The sequence below is a fragment of the Acanthopagrus latus genome, chromosome 18 (genome assembly GCF_904848185.1).
Source record: "Acanthopagrus latus isolate v.2019 chromosome 18, fAcaLat1.1, whole genome shotgun sequence".
NCBI lineage: Eukaryota > Metazoa > Chordata > Actinopteri > Spariformes > Sparidae > Acanthopagrus > Acanthopagrus latus.
The window spans coordinates 30,888,199-30,911,287 of NC_051056.1; the positions used below are offsets into that span (position 1 = coordinate 30,888,199).

The 23,089-nt window shown below is 45.5% G+C and overlaps 1 protein-coding gene and 1 long non-coding RNA gene across 6 annotated transcripts in view; one reads left to right on the forward strand and one right to left on the reverse strand.

The window, feature by feature from the left end:
- The first annotated feature begins 2,879 nt into the window (after positions 1–2,879).
- Positions 2,880–23,089, forward strand: part of prom1a (prominin 1a) — a 73,129-nt gene continuing 52,919 nt past the window's right edge. For 2 of the 4 annotated variants that reach the window (XM_037076285.1, XM_037076286.1), the window contains exon 1: positions 2,881–3,442. In XM_037076285.1, coding sequence (XP_036932180.1) covers positions 3,214–3,442 — 229 coding nt within the window. In that variant the 5' untranslated portion in view covers positions 2,881–3,213. Of the gene's footprint in view, positions 3,443–23,089 lie in introns of all 4 variants that reach the window. The other 2 variants (XM_037076288.1, XM_037076287.1) reach the window with 2 other exon arrangements.
- On the reverse strand, positions 15,234–21,338 carry LOC119007020. 2 transcript variants are annotated; one of them, XR_005070983.1, is made up of 4 exons: positions 19,875–21,338; positions 18,256–18,426; positions 18,055–18,159; positions 15,234–17,006 (listed from the first exon to the last, which is right to left on the reverse strand). It is a non-coding gene; the product is annotated as an uncharacterized LOC119007020 (long non-coding RNA). The 2 variants fall into 2 exon arrangements; XR_005070982.1 differs by lacking the exon at positions 15,234–17,006 and having other exon boundaries at positions 17,411–18,159.

The following is a 23,089-nucleotide window of genomic DNA, read 5'->3' on the forward strand; positions in this document are numbered from 1 at the left end:
CTGCGTCGTGTTTTTGTCATAATGTGGAGAACTATATTTTTTTCTATGTATTCAAACATTTTCCATGTTTTTGTCAAAATCTCTGAGCCGCAGATGTTTTGCTGCTCAGGTCAGCTTCCTGCACTTCGACGTGCAGGTGAAGTGAACCAGCAAACTGGTCTGGACCAGCCGCTCGACCCCCCGAGCTCTGTGGCACCCTGTTTGGTTTCCTCTCTGCTTAATCTGTCCAGTAAAACTGAAAAACGCCACTAAAAAAGTTTTTAAAAAAGTGAGTTTTATACGCTCACTTGATTTGTCACACCTGAATATTTAATGAGCCAATCATGTCGCAGCGACACGAATAAGCATGGAAGTATTTCAGAAATCTGAACTTTGTGAGAATCAGAGCAGATCAGCAGTTTCTGAAACACTCAGTGTCCAGACTGATAACAGCAGAAACAAAACATCTCCAGTGTCAGTTCTGTGGGAGAAATCGCCTTGTGAATGAGTTTTTAAAGAATTGGCCAGACTGGATCAAGCTGACAGGACGACGTCAGGAACTCTAATAAATGCAGCTGAGTCCAGAACCCACCGTACGGTTCACGGCGTGCAGACGGTGTGCAACATGAGTTCATGGCTCCAACAGTGCAGGCTGGTGCTGATGTAACTGAGGGGAATCACGTCGCTTGGTACCAGCTGGTCATGCGTCCAGTTGCTGCCGACCGCCTCCATCTCTGTATCGCCACAGTCTGCAGGTATTCTCTCACTGTGAACAGCTCTGTCAATAAACACCTTTTCTCACCAAGATCCATGCTGAGAAATTAACTAAAACGTTACAAACATCCTGTCTTACAAATAAATCCTGGATCCCTTCATTCAGATCCACACGAGTTAACGGGTCTGTTGTGGCTGAGATCAAACCACCATCAAGTTCTCTGGGAATCTGTTCAGTAGTTCTTTCTGTAATCCTGCACACAAACCAACAAACAAATGAACAAGCGAAGACGGGGAGTAATAAGAAGCTTCTGTTTTATTATAAGTCAGTAAGCTGAGGTTAACATTGAGGATGCCTTCACCTGTCCGGAGGCTGAGCCACACAGTCTCTGTTGAGCAGGTGAGGTCAGGGGGAGCAGATCTGCAGCAGACATTCTTAGAGGGCTAATCTGCTTACAGAGCTGAAGACCGAGACGAGCTTCAGCTCCGTTACAGCTCCAGGAACTGTGTCAAGACGGGATGACAGTAGTAGAACCTGGAGAGAGTCCAGCACAGCTCGTCTCATGTCAGAGTTTCAACATGATATGCAGGTAAATCTGATGCAGGGCTCAGAGAGAGAGCTCCAAACAGAAACCCACACAGCCAAAAGGTGAAATAATTTACACCACTGACAACGATTCATCAGCAGCCTGATGCAGACTGTCGAGTGTGGACGACTTTAAAACAATACCAGGAGGCAGAACAGGATTTGTCTTGGTAGCTTCTAGTTAGAAAATCCCCCGATAGACAGAGGAAGTCCTTGCTCAGCCAAACAAAAGTCTCCGTACAGCTACGACTCCCTCCTGCCCGCTGCAGTCCCACCCCTGTGTGATCGGTGAAGGACGGTGCTCAGAACAACCATCAAGCGCTTCCAAACAGGAGGACCTTGTCTCCAGGAGCCGGGGCCCGGGGGCTCCGGAGAGAGAGGACAAGGACATCATTGTGCAAAGAGACAGAAGCAGAGTCCACCTGACCGCTGCTCCACCAATCACACCACCCTCTGGGCTGCAGCTCAGGTATCCCCTGTCTGCCCTCTGGGTGGAGGAGAGGTCAAAGGTCGGGGAGGCGGAGAGCAGCTGCTGGAGGACAGATGGAGAGCTGGAGTGAAGAACAGTCAATAATGTGTCAAAGAATAACACAGGTTGGACCTCGCAGGTGTCTTATCGTCTCAGTCTTCTGTCACTCACTGTTTCATTAACAGCTGATTTATGTATGAATACTGAATATTTGGTTGGCTGGTTATTATACTGTTCCAACATATTCTAATACTTAATTACTATTCACTGAAAGCTCTTGTTTTATTTGTTTTGTTCCTGATTATTTATTTGTGTCGTCAACTAAATTTGTGTTGTCAAGTAAATTCTTTACTCAAGTCAAACTAGAAAATACTTTATTACACGTTTTCTCCTAACGAGTCAAGGAAATGTTGGTAACAGGATATAAAAGATAAGAATCAATGACACGTCAGCGTTTACGTTGCTTCTCTATAAACCTCTCCAGCTCAGCGGTGAGAGGAAGTGAGCTGCTGACTCACATCTGTTGCAGACCCAGCGATTAAACTGTGGTGTTATTATTTGTGACTCAGAGGACAAAGACTGACGATATGACAGTAACCTCACCTGGACAGTAACCTCACCTAGACAGTAACCTCACCTGGACAGTAACCTCACCTGGACAGTAACCTCACCTGGACAGTAACCTCACCTGGACTGTAACCTCACCTGGACTGTAACCTCACCTGGACAGTAACCTCACCTGGACTGTAACCTCACCTGGACAGTAACCTCACCTGGACTGTAACCTCACCTGGACTGTAACCTCACCTGGACAGTAACCTCACCTGGACTGTAACCTCACCTGGACAGTAACCTCACCTGGACAGTAACCTCACCTGGACTGTAACCTCACCTGGACTGTAACCTCACCTGGAGACACGAGAGGGGAACATATATTTTCATATAAATATATAAAAGTGTTGTGCTCCAAAGTAACAGATGAGTAAATTGTTCCCTCCTCCTCTCCCTCTTCTTCCTCCTCCTCCTCTTTGTCCTCCTCTCCCCAGCAGGAGGAGCGCTTCCCTCTGGACCGGTCCTCGGTCCTCCTCCCTCCTCCCCTGTGAAGCTGTGACGAAGGCGCGCTCCCGTGACGCAGCGCATGCCCGTGCGCACAGATGCTGGAGTGAAGCGACAGGCGCGCTCATCTCTGTGGGACTGAACACACCGAGAGAGAGACGTTTGTGTCGGTCAGGAGCGTCAGACCGTCCGGGACCATGTTCGGAACGAGTCTCTCCGCGAGCAGCAGGACTTAAAAAGCGGCGGTCCATCCATCCGGACACTTTTACATCTCGTCTCCGTCCTGCCCTGACACCTCCCTCCCCCTCTGACACACAGATAACATCCAGTCCTACTCCAGCTGACGCTCCTCTCTCAGTTGACCCATTTAACCCAGTGTGACGGACAGTCGGTGCCTCGTCTGAACGCGATGTGGAGGACCGGGATCCTCCTGCTGCTCTGGGTCCGCTTGGCGTCCGGAGAGCTCCAGCACGAGACGGAGCCGCGGAGACTCCCTCCTCCGGGAAAGTTGGATTTCGGTTATGTGCCTGCGGGAGTTTACGAGACTCTGGCCCACTACGAACCGGGACCGATAGGGATCCTGTTCCACATGGTGCACGCGTTTCTGTACGTCGTGCAGCCCAACGCGTTTCCACAAGGTAAGAACTGATCCGTGTCCCGGACAGGATGAGTCCCGGGAGACAGGAGCGGTGGGCCGGACCTGACAGTGTGCACCTGTTGTTAACTCTTACTAACTGTTTGTCTATGTATTGGCTGATGTCACTGACATCATGAGGAGACCCAGTCTGGTTCCTGTGGTACTGCTCACTGATCAGACATGTTTGAATCGCTTTTCATGAATGACTGAATCCTTTAAACTCAACACTTCCGGCTCGTCTTCGGTCCACTCGCAGATTTTCGGCCCGTCTGTGCGTCACGTCGCTCCACGTCGCGCTGGATTTGAGCTGACAGACGCACCTGACGGTGCTGGCGGTGCTGGCGGTGCTTGAGCCGGACGCGCACTTTGTGTCGTTAAGATCACAATTAATGAACCCTCCTGACAGAAGCGCGTGCGTTATGGCCGCTTTACGCGCACTGTTTTTGTCCGGAGTGAGTGGATGTTTGTCGGAGCCCTGAACGCGTCCTGGCTCGATGTTTAATACAATTAGAGCTGACTGCTTAGCCGCACACACAGGAGGTGTGTGTGTTTAACAGGGTCGTGGCTGTTGTAAAGATGCGGCTCCCTCCCTGCGTCACAGTCTGTGTCCATACTCCGTCGGAACATTTTGCAGATTAGCAGCTCTCTGAGTCACCTTGTTAATTGGGTAATCCCATAAGCCCCTGCGCCATATGTTGTTGGCCTTTTAGTTTCCAGTTTGTCACCAGCACTTGGGGGGGTCCTGGTCTAATCCGGTGCAGCAGACCACTGCTCAGTGAAGTGGTGCGTTCATCCGTGGGTACAGCCCCCGGATGGTGCGGGCTGGAGGACGGAGATCATGTGGAAACTGTTGGTTTGTTTTCCAGAATTCAGCAGACAAACACATCTTCAGTCTTTTAATTTGAAAGCCTGGAGGACTCCATCACTGGCATTATTGTTGGGTTCATCAAAATCTAGACTGCGTATGCAAAGGTCATCTGTCTATGAATAGCAGCAGTGAGTGCATGAATGGATATGTAGCACAGCTCCAGTGATGTGTCAGCGGCTGGATGAGCTCAGGCTGCTTCCTGCACCGTGTCGGCTGTTACACATTCAAGCTATAAGACCAGTGAGGAGGACGACCTGCAGCCGCCAGGTGTCATGGGGCCTTGATCAGGCTGGGTGTGGGTGGGTGTAGGTGGGTGATGGTTGGTGTCGGTGGATGATGGTGGGTGTTGGTGGGTGCAGCAGCGTCGGCCGTCCTCCAGCACACATTTAAAGACTTAATCAGTGCAGGCTGATGGAGGTATGGATGGAGGCAGAGAAACAGTGAACTTGGTGTTTCTGCATGTTGTTGTCAGTTCATCTTCATTAAAGGGACGTTTCACCTAAAACATCATATGATCTGGACTCAGCAGCAGCTGAGCAGAGGACAGAGTCTCTCAGAATCACGTATCTGGGCTGATTTCAGATCATCGTCATGGTTACACTTCACAAGTAACAGCCAATCAACACTGAACACTGAGTCTGCCAAGTAACTAATAACTAAAGTAATCACATGGAGTCAAAGAACAAAGTAGCAGAAAATACTCAAGTACTTTAAATATCTGGGAACAGTCGTGAAGTATTTGAGTAGATTGTTAGTTACATTTCATCACAGGTTAATCTAAATTTTGACACTAAGGTTTTTATTTTTACTGCAAACATTCATATGAAATATCAGTTATCGATCTCAAAACAAGACGTCTTCCTGGTTTTGTGAAAAACTGACTAACACCATGAAACTGACATTTCATAGATCAAGAAAATAATCAATGAGAATAGTTGTTAGTGGCAGTTCTAGTCCGTAATCCACAGATATCACATTTACAATGATATTAACAAACAGTAAAATAACAGACAGTGTATCTGTGTTTTCAACAGTGTCGATTCTTTAAAGCTCTAAAACTTCAAATCTGGAGCAGAACCGTCAACCAGCCTGACGTCGTCTCACCTCTCAACTCGAACACTTCCTCTCCTGACTCAACGTCCACTCACCTTATAAAACACTCTGCAAAGTGCGACTGAGTGGACTTTAAAATGTTTTTTAAGGTGGAGAATGAACTTTAATTGGGCTCCCTGCAGCTCAGGGGTCAGGAGGCCGACCCGACCCGACCCACAGTGCTGTCTGTTTCCTTCACTTCCTGTCATCTCTTCACTCTGATCCCAGCGATAATTAAGACTTTTCAGCCAAATCTACTATAAAAAGTAAATATAAGTTTAACTTTGAGCCAGCAGAGAGAAGAAATCCTAAGAGCTACAGATCGTGTACGTCAACAGATCTCTGACGCCTCTGATGACACAGTGTTTGTTATGGTGGACGATTGTGTTCAGCATCTCTGTTCCTCAGCACACACTGTCACACCAAAACCACCTGGACCAGCAGCTCGCTCTCTGGACAAAGATCAGATATTATCATGCCGTCAGTATTCAGCAGACAGCGTCATCCTCATGTATCCGTGGAATCTTTGACGCGACTCTGACAGATGAACATCACGCCGTCGTCACGTCCTCCACAATCACCATCTGACATTTCACATTGTAGAAAGTCTTTATAATCTCAGGAATGTTTGACGTCGTCGACAGGCTCGTTCCTTCTCTGCGTGCTGCTGCGAGCTCGTAGGAGGCGTTATTAGCACCGAAGCAACAGACGTCTATCACCACTCCCACACGGAGCAAACCAGCAGTGACAGATTCTCTCCAACATCCACTAACGGCTTTTCACTGCAGTGTGGAAACCTCACCTCCCTCCCTCCCTCCTCCTCACCTCCCTCCCTCCCTCCTCCTCACCTCCCTCACCTCCCTCCTCCTCACCTCCCTCACCTCCCTCCTCCTCACCTCCCTCCCCTCCCTCCTCCTCACCTCCCTCACCTCCCCTCCCTCACCTCCCTCCTCCTCACCTCCCTCACCTCCCTCCTCCTCACCTCCCTCACCTCCCCTCCCTCCTCTTCTCCTCCTCACCTCCCTCCCTCACCTCCCTCTTCCTCCTCCTCTCCTCCCTCACCTCCCCTCCCTCACCTCCCCTCCCTCCTCTTCTCCTCCTCACCTCCCTCCCTCCTCTTCTCCTCCTCACCTCCCTCCCTCCTCTTCTCCTCCTCACCTCCCTCCCGCCTCATCTCCTCCGCCTCACCTCCTCACCTCCCTCCCTCCTCACCTCCCTCCCTCCTCTTCTCCTCCTCACCTCCCTCCCTCCTCTTCTCCTCCTCACCTCCTTCACCTCCCTCCCTCCTCTTCTCCTCCTCACCTCCCTCTTCCTCCTCCTCTTCTCCTCACCTCCCTCCCTCTTCCTCCTCTTCACCCTCACACCTACCCACACGCTCACCATCACACAACTGTCGCATGGCGACACACACAGGCTGCTGGGTTCATGAGGCCTTCACAGACATGAGACACGTCACACTGGACTCATCAAGCTGTCAAACTGAGCAGCAGTCTCCATTACAGCTTCATTCAAACATTAGAGGACATTTACAGAAACAGCTGCAGCCGGCACCTGATGTTTCACACAACTGAAACAAACCAAAATATATAATATAAATAAAATATATAACCCTAACCCTAACCCTCCCCCCCCCACAGAAAACCTGCACGACTTACAAACAGACGACATCACGGTCACATGACTGAAACGTCTCCACCACTAAGAGTCTTACTGCACAGTTGCTATCCAGGTTTTCTATAAACTGATCAGTGTACAAGTTGTAAAGTCAGAGTTAGAACAGTGTGGAACTAAAGTGGCCTGTAAAGACGGACTAGTGAGTAGATGAGTCTCCATGTTTGCTGTGAGGACGTTTAATGTCCCCGACAACCTCTGTAGTCTCATTCAGACACTTGTTAGCAACCGCTAACTGGTGCATATGTGAACTGTGAAAGGTATCAAATGTTCAACTCTTTTGCCGGGATGCTGTATAGAATCACACACTGGGGCGGCGTCTTGTTCACTGCGAATAAATAAAGGCGACGGTGTGAAGTAGAGACTTCTTCTCTATAGTAGTACTGTATGATGTCTGTAAAAAGGCCTGGAAACACAAAGCAGGAGATGAGAGTGAAAATACAGAAGCAGAAACCTCCTGATCTAAAATTAAATTTCAAAATAAACAAGCAACATTAATGAGATGCTTTGTCTGTTGCAGGGCAGCGGGGGATGTTAGGGGAAGCACTGCACAGCTGGAAAAGAGTTGAAACGTTTAATGATATGGAGGAAGACGAGTGTTTGCTGTTCTCACTCAGGCTGCATCAATAAAGTATTTTAAAAAACATATTTTGCTGTTGAAGCTTAATTAAAAACCATCGTGAGCACTAGGAAAGCTCGCCCTCTTTTCTCTGACCGTGTTCAAGCACAGGAGGAGAAAAAACGTTACAGATTAATAAAACCTCACGTACGTCTTTTCCTCGTACATCTCAATCATCCTCAAGTTTTATGTGCACAAGCGAACAAGAAGAAGCAACATTTTACAGACTGTGAACTTGAAGTGATAACAGACGAAAACAAGTGTTTTTTGCTGGCATCAGCAACAAAATGAAGCAAGTCAAATGACAAAGTGACAGAAAGCTGTGAGTTTGGAGTAGTTCAAGAAATTGGTGTGATTTCAAGCGAGAGGCCACGAAACACAGAAGAAGAAGAAACAAAAAAAACGAGCAGGTTGTTCAGTGTTTCATGTGGAGTCAGGGAGTTTGGATTCGGAGGGATTTTGTGGTGCAGTCTGACTCACAGGGAGTCAGTAAGCAGTGTAGTGAAAATGACATTCATATCCATCCATCACTCTCCCCAATGTCATAAACAAATACAGTAAATTTAACATATTTCAGGTCTCATTTGAGCCTTTTGATTGATCTCGGTGTCAGTCGGCCTTCGCTGGAGAACTGAGGTGCATTAAGCTCCTCCTGCACTTCTCGCCTGTGGCTGAGCGCCGCTGGGGAGATGATGCAGCCAACGAGCAGCAGATCCCTGTTGGAAAGTGTTTCCTCATTACCTTCTGTTTTCCCTCTCTACAAGAAACCACACCTAGGTTGAATTCAGATAACAGACTACTGGTGAAGATCTTGCATTAATTCAAGACGAGTAACAGTTGCCAGGGAAACTCTGCGGCAGCTCTCACGGCCAGTGACGGCTCACGTGTGTCTGGCTGCACCGCCGTGATGGGAGTGAAACACTGAGGTACGATTTGCAAGGTAGATTCATGGAGCTGAGGCCAGATGATCTCAGGCCATGTTTATTTAAGACTCATCAAAAGAGAGTCCAGAGGGGTTTTCACAGCACAGAGGCGTGACGGAACTCTGGTTCAGTGAAGGACACGCACACACCGAGAAAGTGAAGAGAAACACTTCAAAAGATTTCAAACCAAGGACAAAGCAGAGATCGAAGCGCTTCGTGATGCGCATCAGAGACACTGGAATCACAAAGTACAAGACTTTTGGTTCAGTGTCTTTTATGCTGTGAGGAGAAACGACTCTTTGAGGTTAAATGCTGATAAATCTCAATTGTATTGACGAACGAGGGTCAAATTTATCAATATTAATGTTTTTATATTCCAGCAGTGTAGTAGTACACTGCCACCATGTTTGCAAAAGATACACTGAAAAGAAAGGTTTGAATTTGATGCCTCACAGGAAAAAAAAAAATATCACACTGTAACACAGGCAAGGTAACGAGATAACACAATAATTAATTGTCATTAAACAGCAGTGCTGTTAAGCCACGTGATAGTCTGAAATTCATTTTTGCTACAGAAAAATCGAACATATAATAATTCTGTGAACGTAAACAACAAGATGGTGATTATAACATGGTAAGCATCTCCACATGACAGGTGACACACCTGGAAACATCAGCTTAGTGTCTCTGATGCAGTCAGAGTCTTCCTCACTTCATCCTCCGTCGGCTCTGAGCACAGTCGAGTGCAGCAGCCTGATTCAGGATGTGTTGGAGACGGGTCTCTGTACCAGTGTGGACACAACAAACTCTGAGTCCTACTGGTCCACTTTATTTTCCTGTGAACAGACATTAGCCAGGAGCAGCCTTCAATCCATCCCAGCTCTCCTGCCATCATCCCTGAACCCCTGCTGGTCAGGCTGGATGGTCAAAAGATGCCGTGGGCAGTGATCGTCTCAAAGGCTGCTGCTCTTTAATACTCTGAAATCAGTGGTGGCTGTAGGTCAGAGAAGCCGGTTGGAGGTCAGAGAATCTGGCTGTGAGGTGAGGAAAGTGGCTCCAGTGGAGCAGCTGATGTGTCTCCAGTCTCAGGTGTGATTGGCTGCTTTATGCGGCGCACTTGTCCCATTTTCACGCACACACACACACACACACACATACACACACACACACACACACACACACACACACACACACACACACACACACACACGCAGGCGTTCAGAGCACCGCTGTAAATTAATGCTGAAATCTTGATTATACTATTTCCATAATGGAGCTCAACAGCATCTTAGTTTTGGGAAGTTCAACATAAGCTTCACATTTCTGATGCAAGTTCAAACTAAATATGATCAGACTGATGAAAAAGTGAGTGAAGTGTGAGTTTCTGTTGGCTGACGAAGAACTTCCTCTCAGTCAGCGTTAAACAGGAGGTGACAGCTAACAGGAAGCGCTTAAAGATATCTGTAATTTGGGCTTTAGCAGAAATGAACCAGACGTTTGTTGGACAGAGATGAAGTGGATGTTAGCTGAAACAACGACAGCGCTCACAGCAGCAATAACAGCTGTTTATTACCCGAGGATGAGTCTCTAGAAGGGCTAATCCAAACTGTGGAGTGTCAGGTGAATCCAGAACAATTACACTAATCATTGTTTACACTCCACATTGGGACACAACATCATAATTTTGTTTATTATCTATTCCAAAGGCTTATTAACATCATTACAGGCCATTAAATTAAACAAGAACCAAATTACGAGCGTGACAAATCACTGAGTGGATTAGACTGCACACTGCGTCTGTCAGCTCAACTGGAAATGTCAAGAACTGACGTGATTCTGTGTCTTCAGCTGTGTCTGATCATGGATCAGTGAACCATCTCACTGTACAACAGCTGACACCTGACTGCTGGGTTAACATTCCCGTCCACAAACAGCTGATTTTACCATCAGTCTTGCTGCTTGAGCACTTTTATATTTAGGAAAAATCATGATTTCACTTCAGTTTGGTTGTTGTTTTAACCTTGAACACAATTAAGGCCCTCGTCTCTCCAGGATTCAGTGTGGCAGCACCAAAAGGCCCAAATGAAGCCGGTGATAATGAGTCTGAATGAGCCTGCAGGCCGGTGGTTCTGTGTGTGGACCGGCTGATGCTGCCGGCGCCGTTATCCTGCTGCATAGCTGTAAAATGATTAAAGAGTGTCCTTCAACTGGAAGGTCGGGACACGAGCCCCATGACAGCAAGCATCTGCTCTGCTGAAGTGTCCTTGAGCAACATACTCAGTGTGTGAGTGCCATTCTGCTGCTGACCCTGCACGTTCACATCTCTGTGGAGGAGGGTGACTGCAGAGACGTCTTTTAGCTGAAGGCGCTCAGTAGAAAAAAGGCATCATTAGACATGAGTCACGATTCTTTTTCAGCATTTTCCAGCCAGTTGCAAACATTTTCCTGATTATGGATTCTCCACAGCTGCAGACACATCTGTGAGATCATCATCAGAGGCTGTGATGATTACATTTTCAATCATAATGTTTGGCAGATCTGAATCATTTCTCCATTCATGAAATGACAAAACAAGCAGATACATCAGTGGCTTAAATCTTCAGCGTGGTTCTGCAGTGTGACCCGCTGAACTTTCCACACAGACCCGACTGTGTTTGGCCGGTCAGGGAGCAGTTTGTGGACCGCCTGCATGCAGATCCACATACAGTCCAAACAATAGCACAGAGACTAAACACACTGCATTACTTAACATGATAGTGTTGGTCAGTGTTTCCCATACATCGACTGTGGCGGCCTGTCATAGTCTGAATATGGAATGTGAAAAAATATTTCTGTCTTTCCAACACATAGCAACATTTGATTTGGTATACTGCTGATTCAGGGCTGCATTAGTGGAAAAAATCATATGACGCTGTTTTCGAACCTGGAGCATCACACCCACACCCACACCCACACCCACACACTCACACACACACACACTCACACCCACACCCCCACACACACACCCACACACACACCCACACCCACACACACACACAGACAGATGGTGGGTCTGTGTGTTAGTCTGAAACAGCCATGAATTAGTTACGAAATGACAAAAAGTCGCCTGTGACTGTTATGGTGAGCTGAAGAGTATCAGAAACATCTAGTTTGTTATGGTACACACAAAAAAAATCTGATTTTGTGTAAATCCGTTGGCATAAATAAATCTAGTGTCAGAGAAAGGAAATATTTTACCGTCGTCTTCATCCACAGTCCTTGACGTTTATTAGCATGTTGGATGTTTAGCTTGATAATTAGCCAGAGGATTAAAATGGTCACTTAGGTAACTCCTCTCTTGAAACACATAATAAAAATAGTATTTCTGTACAACAGTAGATGAATCTTCATTCCAGGCCCATATATATTGTGGGAAACACTGTGATGCATTAACTCAATGACTCATTTCAGATTTCATTCTGAAAAACGTCCTCCTGAGGTTTACAGACCACAGCTGAGCGTCTCCAGCAGGAGCTCCGACGTCGACAGGCTGAAACCTTCAACAGTTAAATGACGATTCATTTGTTAACGTACAATAAAAAATGCTACTGATGGTGCGTCACCCATAAGTTAAGCCAGTCACTCTTTTTAATACAACCTTTTGCCTGGTGGCCACAGTGCTGTGTGGAAGCCTGTTATTACAGATGACACAGATAGTGTCTGAACTGAGTGCAGCCCGTCCACTCGCTCATGGACTCTTCTGTTGAGACGGTGACTTGTAATATAACAGACGTACTGAATAGACAGAATATCAGATTTAAAAACAAATATCATCTTTATCTAGATATACAACACAGCACGCTGTTGTATAAGTTTGTATTAGATGTTGTCACTTCCTGACTAAAAAACCGTCCAGAAGTTCTGGTTTCATTTTGTCTATCTGCCCTAAATCTTAAGGCTCGTGAGTTCGACCACATGTCACCTCATTCTGTCATGAGTTGACACAAATGATCAATATTCAGGTGGCCACTGACGGTCAAACCTGACGATTGTGTTCATGTTGTTCTGAATCATGTCTCAGTTTTGCTCAAAAACAGTTTAATGGAAACACAATGTCTGTTTATCATCGCCTGCGTGACATCCACAGACAGAAAATGGATCATGTTGCTGCTTTTCTCCTCTGTAGGATTGGATCGCTGCCCTGAGGCCGCCAGCACAAACATGTCAGGATGAGAGAGAGGCCTTCACGTCCTCAATATTTTATACTTTTCTCAGCTTCCATCTGTTTCCAAACCAGATCAAATGTGTTTGTGGGAGGATTCATTAAAACATGATGGTATCATGTTATCCAATTATCCAACCAAACATATACAATAATGATATGTACGTTTCACAGCTAACATTGTTGTCAATCTAAGCAGATCAGACTGGTTAAAAATGAATCGCTCTGTAAATGTTGCATCTCCTCTGGGCCTGCTCGTACTGTAGCTGCATCACAGAAAGTGATGTATACGTTTCTCTGCAGTGTTTCTGCTCTGTCACTCGCGGTCACGTCAGCGCTGACAGTGATGGCCGTCGGCACTGAGACGCTTCAGGACACACAGGCGCAGCCACTCGCCTGCAGCATCGAGCCAGCTGACTGCCGGAGGCCATGTGTCACTGCAGCGCTGAGCTGAGGAGGCCATCAGGTGATCTGTCCATGTTTACAGAGGTTTTATTATGAGGCATACTGATGGCTGATATGACCTGTAGTCATCACACTGTATGTGCTGAGCTTGGGATGAAAAGTTCCACGGGTTAAAATATGATGACTTCTCATCTCGTCCAACACGTCCATATACGCTTAACAAGTTCAAATCTCTCTGCATCAAACTGCAGAAACTTTTCAAACTGGTGTCTTTAAATGTACTTTGTATGCAGTTGTACCACCTCTAAATGCAGCTTCCCCTTCAGTGTGAACACAGTCCAGCTGTGACGTTTATTACCTTACCATTACCTTACCCCCACCATTGTGTTGGTTGGTTTATCAGCAGAATTTCACCAAAGCCACCGACTGGACTTCCACAGCGCCTGGATATTAGATGGCTCTCAGCCCAGAGAAGACTTGATGATCTTAATGATCTTCTGGATCCGGACAAACAGACGTAACATTGTGAGACATTGACGTAACATTGTCTGATGGATAGGTCTGAGTATTTGTTCAGTGTCCTTCCATGAGTCGAACCCTGGCAGGATAACTTGTGTTACAGTCATCAGCCTTTTGTTCTGGAGGAACATGTTCTTCGTCCCACTATCTGTTGTATTCTGAGGATTACAGCCTGTGTCACTGTGTAGCATTTGGTTGTTAGTCATTCAGGGAGACAGAACCTGCGTTTCAGTTCCAGCCCAGAGGAGCAGGTCAGAGGTACGAACTGCTAACGCTCGTCACACACACCGGATTCTTTTACACTTAAGCCGCCGCTGCTCGGCTTTGTTAGAAAAGATCACGCTGCATAATCAGAACACAAAACCAAACATTGTACAGCACTTTAATTCCTTGCCTGCAGCTCCCATCCTGTGAAAAGATATCAAAATAGCCTCCAGCTGCATGTTGTCACTCTTGAAATGGATCCACAAATCTGGGATTAGTCTTTCTGCAGGCTCAGCCAGCCTGGCGAGGTGGCCAGGCACAAATTAAAAGCTTGATTTCAAATTGACTATTGAGTCATTTGAATATGTGACAAATCCACAAACATTGCTAAACACTCTCCAAAACCACCTGAAGGACAGATGACAAATTATAATCTCCTCAAATGGGCATGATGTTACCAAACTGTAATGACAGATGTGTGTGTTCACAGAAAGTGATCTGACGGAGGAGACACAGCTCAGGTGTAACATCCATGAAGCTCACTGGCAGGTGAAGATGTGGAGGACAGCCAGCAGCTCAGCCACACGTCAGCTGCTACGCTGATTTCACTTACTAAATTTAAAGATGTGGCACGTCTGACTAACTGTGTGGAGCTTTCTGAAAATCAAGCGTCTCCCTGGATGAAGTAAAGTTCAGAAGGAGGGAAACAGTTTATATGACATTTAAATCAACAGCAGAGCGACGACTCCATCTGCATCATGGCTCTGTTAGACGTATGGTAGTTTTATTGAGCTATTACAGTCCATTAAGCTTACACAGCTCTGTCTACATGTAGTTCCAGTAGCTTATGAGACTGTTGTTGTTCACAGGATCATCAAATGTTTGTTTATGACTGACACGACTCTGAGGCATGCTGACTAATGAGACAATCAGAGAGTCAGAGGTCAGGTCTCTGTCACAACAGCGTCTGTCAGGAGCTGTGTGTCTTATTCCAGATCCATCAGCCACAGAAACTCAAACTCATCCTCATCACCTCGTTTAGACAGACACGAACACGCTGCGTCGACACTGCAGGCACATGATATTTCACTGTTTTCATTTATTATCCTGAACAAAGATGAAATGATGCAAAGTCCTTCACAGTGACACAGTAAACATCTGTGCAGTGTTCAGACTGAAATATCACACATTTTATATGAAACTGGAGAAAATCCACAAAACAAAAAAAAGAATATTTTGGTGCATTCGTGTTGTCAGCACAGTGGTTACGAGGTGTTTGCTTTTTCAAATTACAAGTGAAAGAAATTCTTCATAAATGAAAGGTGATTTTTCCCTTTGGTGCCACTTTTGTTAAAGGTTTACTTAGACAATACAAACTATTGAATTCAAGTATCCCTGCCTGACTCCATCACAATGTGAACGGCTGCTCACAGCGTCATTAAGTCCCAGTGATGAAGTGTGTTCCTACTGTACAAAGGGGAAGAAGTAGATCAATAAACTGAACAAGCAGCTCCTGGATACGGAGAGGGAAGCCATGCAACCCATTTAGAAAGCTCTCTCCACCCGGTGCTGGCATATTAGCACACTAAGTAAGGGGAGATAAAAGCTATGGCATTAGGATAAGTTGAACGTTTGAGACATTTCAAGGTAATATTATAATGCCACCATCAGCTTAAGTTCCCAGCTATCTGATGGAGCAGGTGAGAGATGTGGCAGCGTCAGACGAAGTGAAAGCACAGACGAAAATCAAAAGATCGCTGGAGCAAGAAAAGCTGAGAAGATATCAGCTTATTTAAAGAAGCAAGAAGGGGAAAAAATGGAAGGGGAAGAGAAATAAATAGAGGGAGTTTGTTGGAGCTAGAGCTGCCACTTCCCCGGGTGCAGTGCAGCTAAAGCCATGTCTCATTCTGGGATGTCACATTTGGGTCAGGCCTGGGTAGCCAAGCAGGAGAGATGAGTGCAAGGCGAAGCGAGGCGGCTCAGTCCTGCTGAATGGATGGCAAGTCATGCATTCTCTGTCCCCTCGTTCTGCTTCAGTGCCGGTGCAGCGGTGCCGGCTACAAGCCCACTCTGAGGATGGTGAGTTGTAATCGCAGATGTGTGGCGGTAAGGGGTCAACCTGCCATCGCCGGAGATGACTACTCTAAACGGTCTTCCTCTCCAACTTGCCGTTTAGCCTCGGTGCCGCTCGTCACACACTTTCACAAGATGCTGGTAGTGTTCGCTGAGCTGCGCAGCGACAGTTCCCCTGAGTGGGATGTGTCACAGGAACATGGCTGCGTCACATCTCACAGAGGCTGTAATGGAGCTCTCAGTGACAAGCTGTGTCAAGTATGCTCGATCTGGAAATGTAGCATTTATCCTGAGTGGTCTCAGTATCACATGTATGGAGAGAAGTTCTGTTCAGTATCGGTGCTGCCTTTCAGTTCTGAGGACGCTACAACCAGCAGAGCAACTTGTACTCTAATTCTTGCTGTAGTCAAGAGAAGAACATAAACATCTCTCCATCGAGAAATAACATTTAGTGTCGCTCTTTGCTCAAATACAACCTGCACTTCTGATATAACTGATGCTAGCAGCAGCTATGCTAACTTCCTGAGGTGTCCAGCTGCTTCTGTAGCTGATAGTCACATCTGAACCACGCAGCAGCTGCAGGTAGTTCCTCAGAGGAACCTGATTGGTTCAGCCACTGTGTGCTTGGTCACAAGAACTTAGACTGAATCCTGTCAGAATGGATCTGACTGCACGATCAGGTGATCTTGCAAATACAGATGCTTCGCAATGTAGACATGTCAAATGTTAAAAATGTTTGTAAAAACACACGACTGACTGACGGAGTGTCCGTGAACATGCATGTCTCTAAACACAATGTTCTATGCTGGATAATGATTCAGCTCAGTGGTTCGGTCCTCCTCAGGAAGTTTAGTCTCCTTTTCTCTCGTTACCTGTCGGCTGTCAGATTGTCTCCTCTGATTGGTCTGCAGGTGAGTGTTCCCGTCTCTGTCACCTTTGCAGCGCGGCTTCAGCCTTCATTAGCTGATGGTAATCTGGGATGTTGTTTACCTGGGCCGGGCAGCAGAGACAATCCTCTTGGCTGTCTGTTCAGCGATCAACATGCTGACCAGACTGCACTACAGACAAGATGTCCTTTCGTCCCTGAACTTTCAGATGACTGCTTAGCTGGCAGGTTAGAATATCAGGCTTGTAGCAAGTACATCATGATGTAACAGTGCTTTCAAAAAAAATCTTCATTAACTCGATTTCTCACTTCCGTTAGCTACAAATTAAATCACACTTTGTACTAAAGTCACCTGCTTCTGTAACCTCCCTCACATTATCTGCAGGAGTGTTTGGGTTTATTTTGTTTACTTTTAATAGTTTTGACATTATGAATCATACAAAGGATGCACACTTTGAACATTTCCACCTTGAAGAAATTTGTGGCATTTACACAAAAGTGAGTCGTGTTGTAAGAAGTTGTGTGAAGAGAGAAAACTGATCCTGAAAGAAGTTTAAATCCTTTGAACTTCTTCACTGCACCCAGCTGCTGGAGTGGAAGTAACTTTAAGAAAGTTTAAAAAAATCAATTTCCAAATGCAGCCTCAATAAAAACAATACAGTGTTATTGTTGGTTCACACAGTCTGAAGTCTGAAGGTGGTTTGATGTGTCAGGTGCAGAGAACAGCAGGTAGAGCTGCAGTCAGTCACTGAAGGAAAGTTGTTGCCAACTACTTTGATATCCGATTAATAACTTTTCCAAGCGATGACATCAAACATTTGCTGCTTTCAGCTTCTTAAATATGAGGATAAGCTGTTTTTCTTCATGTATTATAGTTGAAGAGTCTTTGGGTTTTGGACCAAAGAAGCAAAATGAAGACGTCACTTTGGGCTCTGGGAAAGTGTGCTGAGGAACAGTAAACTGGTTTTAAATCACCGCAGTGTGTTTCTGCAGTGTGTTGAGTGAAGGCAAAACATTTAGGCCAGTTCCAGTATCTCTGTGTCTGTGACATGCCGATATAAAATCAGCCAACTGATATATTGGTTTGGCTCTGATCGATAAAGAAAGTAAGTGTTAGCTGCAGCGTGTAAACATGCCTCGTGAATAATTTACCTGGTAAACCTGGATGTTGGTCTCAGTGTTCTCCAGACTGAACAAACTGTCTGATCACACGCGTCTTCAAATCTCTCAGTAAATTAGCGCAGGTTCACCTGACACCTGAAAAGAATATAAAACATGTTGATGCATATCAGTAAAAACCAGGGCATCGCTTTTTAATTTAACTTGTCAAATTGAACAGATTAAGTTCTTTACAGTGCTGTTATGGACAGCCGTCTGCAGAATACTAATCGTCTTGTTCGCTGCTCTTCAGGTGTAATAAATGCAGTAGATGACACACAGTTATCAGTCTTCATCAGCAGAGCCGCAGCACACGGCTCATATCGCCTTTTCTCCAAGTCACTACACCAGATGCAGAACGTCCCTCTGCAATATAACACTTTATTAGAGTCTGTTGCCATGTCGCCCAGATTTATGTGTGTGTGTGTGTGTGTGTGTGTGCGTGTGTGCGCGCGTGTGTGTGCGTGCGTGCGTGCGTGCGTGCATGCGTGCGTGTGTGTGCGTGTGCGTGCGTGTGTGTGTGCGTGTGTGTCCTGCACTTCCACCCATCAATGTGATTTCCACTTGAGGGGAGGCTGTCAGGTTTATGAACACGCCACATGTGCAGGCTGGATGGTATTTGCAGTAACAACATTTCAACATGCGTGTGTGCAGCAGATTAGAGACGAGGATGTGGAGTTCTTCTCCGTGTGTGTGTCGTATTCATGTGCTCATCTGGCTCCTGTGTGGAGACTCAGTTCACTGGAGTGTTCAGCTGCATCTGTAGCCAACAGCCTCAGCTGTCCACACACACCCACACATGTACATTAACATGTATACAGACGGACACATTCACACAGCCCGCTGCTGTTTTAGAGTCAGGCACGAATAATATCTAACAGAAGACTAAGAATAAAACCACAGGAATATTCTTTAATTGAAATGTGAGGGATAACTTTCTCATGGCAGCCAACACCGTTTTTATTAGCTTCCCCATCGTGGATCCCACAGAGTGACCATCTCTGTCCTCCAGCCTTCAGTTCATCCTGCTCGTCACTGATGGAAACATCGTAACCAGGTCGTCAAGTCAGAGATTAACATTTCAAATTAAATCCCCTCCACCCTCGAGTTTAGTAAGTGTGTGTGTCTTGTGGTTGAGTAAAGTTAAGTCAGATTCTCTCTCCATAGCTACAGACTCTATGGTAACAGTGTTTACCTGGTGCGGAGGTGTTTTTACAGCAAGCTCATGGGAAGTGAACAGTCATCCCCCGACACACACACACACACACACACACACACACACACACACACACACACACACACACACACACACACTCTCCTTTAGCAGAAACATTTCAGTTAAATGTCAAGTCACTCATGTTCACATTTACCCAACAAGATCTGATCCAACCGTAGAAAATCATAGTTTACACCACATTTTTATATTCATGTCGATGTTTACGACACGTTCTTAGTAAATGTGACCATAAGTACTATAGAGTTGATGTCATTTAGATGTCGAGGGCACTATGATGACATCAGTCCTCAGAGTTATAGTGGGAATTCATTTTAATACAAGAGGTCGTTGCATCTTGAAGTGAAGCTACTTGTAAGCTGCCATTTCATTCTTGGGTTGTTAAGTTTTAGTTCTCTTTAGAGGCATAAACAAGTAAAAGTATTCAGTATTTTACATTGAAAACAGAGATTAAGACATTACTAAGATGTATCTTTGATGGACCTGGCTGTGTGGAAACAGGAAAAAGGAAATGAAGTCAGAATGTGATTGTGTGTTTTGATTCTGGCTACAACCACACAGGTCGCGGCTGCAGACTCACTCTGGTCATGTAGCTTTAATGGATGTGATCTTAACCTTTGCTGCACATGAAATGTACATTTCATCAGTTAATGTGTCTTCAGCTGAGCAATAAGTCCAGTTGGAAATGATCCAAGGAGAATTAAGGAGGACTGAAATCCTCCAGAATTGGTTTGAGGCGCACTCGAGCTGATGAGCAGATGACGTGGATACATCTGTCCACCGCTGAGGTCTGACACAGTGAGGACTTCCAGTGTTTCAGACAGCAGCGATGCTGCAGCTCAGTTTGGTTGTTGATGTGAGACAGAGGATATAAATCAGACTAATTATCTTCTTCCTCTCAATCTGTTTGTATTCCTTCACTTTGAGCTCTCTAGTAAAGACTTCTAGTAAACACAGAAATGCCAAATCCATTATCTAAAAATACTGAAAACTCTTTGGTTGCATAGCAACAAGGATGAAGAAACGCTCCTCCAAGGCTTTTAGCCCGTTCTCTTTCTAGACATTCACAGCAGCACCTTGAGAAACGGCTCACGTCTGATCTCAGCCTGAGGCCTGATGACTCCTCCTGAAGGTGTCAGAAGGTGTCCTGGGTACCAACAACAGTCAGCAGCAAAGCATATTGTTAGACATGTGCAGCTGTTACTCTGGAAGTATTCTTCTCAGTTGTTTCTGCATTTTGGTTTCCAGGCTCTGATTGTGGTGGTGATTTTAACTACAGTGTGGGTGGTGCGCTGCTGGACCTCTGTCCTTTCTGGTCCGTTGGTTCTTCTTCTGGTATTGATGCTTCATATGTTCACTCACTTTGCTTCTAGTATCGATCAGATTATATTATTTTGAGACCACTTGGCTGTGAAACAACTCTTTTTGCCAACAGTAGATAAACATCCAGTAGATCCGGAACAACATTAGCATTCTTCTTTTTTTTTAAAAAAATCATCTGATGAATCTACATTCATATTTCATTCTCTTTTCGACCTTTAGCTCTCGAGTCCTGCAGGTAATATTTGTCTTGTTAGCTTTTAAATATTCCAGTTTGTTCACCAGCTAGCTGCTCATTCAGCCTGCAGTTTGTTCGTTGAGCCTTAACCAGAAAACTCGTCTTCATACCTAAACAAAAGAACTTTCTCCTTTGCTCCCGTCATAATTACTACGGCCAGTAGAGGTCGCCGCTCAACAATTCATGTACATACTGAGCTGCTCACAGAAACAATTTGGGTCTGGAGCCAAAACAGGAAGGCTGCAAGCTGTAAGACCACAAAAAATGTGCTGAAAGACACTAAAACGCTCTGCAGAGCAGAGAGAATCTGCAGTGATCACATACAGTCATTTTATCCATTGTCAGTATAAATATATTGACTATTAAAGCTCAAATTAAATGAATATACATGGAAATCTCTTCAGTTATTACACATGATGTGAATAATAAAGCACCAGCAAAGATTCAGATTTGTGTGACTTGAGCTCTGGAGAGGCCGAGCAGAGTTCCCCGTCTGCATTAGTGCTACAGCTCCTGCTGAATGTGATTCTGAACACAGAGCTGCCTCCTGTTTGTGTCCTCAGATAACTTTGTGAGGGAGAATCCACGTAGTTGGCAACAGCGTTCCTCTGTTGAGGGAAAAATCCCCAGCCGGCTGTCTGCTTTGTTGCACCGTGCGCCTTACAAGCAAAGCAGGGCTGAATGAAGTTCTGTGGTGTGGAAGTGTATCTCATGGCCAGGCTTACTAACTTGCTTCATTTATTTATTTTTTTAATAAGCCTTTTAGCAACGGCTGTTGTCACAGACGACTGCCGGGGCTTAGGAGGGGGAATATTAGAGTTTTGTTGATTCGGCTGGTGGCTTTGGACCAAGTTGATTGGATTTTTTCAGTTCATGTGGGTTCAGTTAGCCGTGATGCCAATAGTCAAAGCTGCAGCTCGTCAGGACAGCATGGAAACCATATATGCCATGTCCTCTACTTTGTCTCTTTATCTTTCAGTGTTTCCATGTGACCATCTGACGGTCATCTGTTTACACCTGTGCAGAGATCAATCTCTCCGTCCACTTCTCTATTAGTATTCACACTCCATCCCTTCATTCCTCCCCGAGTCTCTCTTGGCTCTTTGTCTGTCTGTCTCAGCCTGTTCCAGATCTTTTTTTTTTTTTCCTTCTTTACTTCCACACTCTGCTTTTCCTTTTCAGCTGTTTACCAAATGTTCTTATGCAGAGTTTCTTAAAATAAGTGAGGATTTTAATAATAATTAAGCTGCAAATCTGACACCAGCACGTCTGCACGTCACAGCAGCAGGTCCGTGACTCCACATATTCCAGTTTGTGCAGTTCACCTGTGGGAGCAGCAGACGTGAGCGCAGGATGTACTGAACACTAAACAAGGGCGAGTCTGAGTCAACAGTTGCTTCTGATTGGCTGCAGGTTGACAATTATTTACTGATAAACAGACATCATGCATGTATGTATTTCTATTGAAACTGTCTATTCATGTAGTATAAATGAGCTATAGCCTGAAACTGATGTGGATATTAATGCACATCGCTGTGTCGCCCTTCAGTGCTTCATACTGAACAACACAGGACGGCACCTGACAAACCAGCTGCAGAACGAACACAAGCAATCGTCTCGCGTCCATTTACTGTTCAACCTGCTTCTTCAGGCTGCGGCCAACAGAACATATTGACTGAGACAATCTTGACATTGATTATTTATGGGTAGTGACATGGCTGACAAGCTGGCTCGTCCCTCTGTTAAACAGGAACATAAGTTAATAACTTTTCATTTTTCTGGCACGATGTCAAAGCTGAAGGCTTCTATGAGCTGCGCAGCGTCGTTCAGGTGTCCTCGTCTCATGTGAGGCTATTAGTCTTCTCAGGTGTTGCCATGGAAACAGAACACATGAAAATATAAATTAATGGTCTATTTATTTCTCTTTGCTGATAATTCCAGCCATGGTGGCCACAGCTGGGTCAGTCCTGATGTTAGCCTGCTGGAGATATATCAGTGTACATGTAGAGAAATGACAAAAAACGAAAACAGTCATTTAGGAAGTCTGGCCTTTTAATTGTCGGTCAAAATAAGAACACTGAGGAGATCATGGGACGTATTTTAATGACTAATGGAGCGAGTGCAATGACGAGTGCAGAGCCGTGAATCTGATGCATGATGTACACAACAGCCGGTTTATGTTAAGTACAGATCCCAGGGTGTGGAGATTAATACTCACATCACATCGCCCCTCTGCT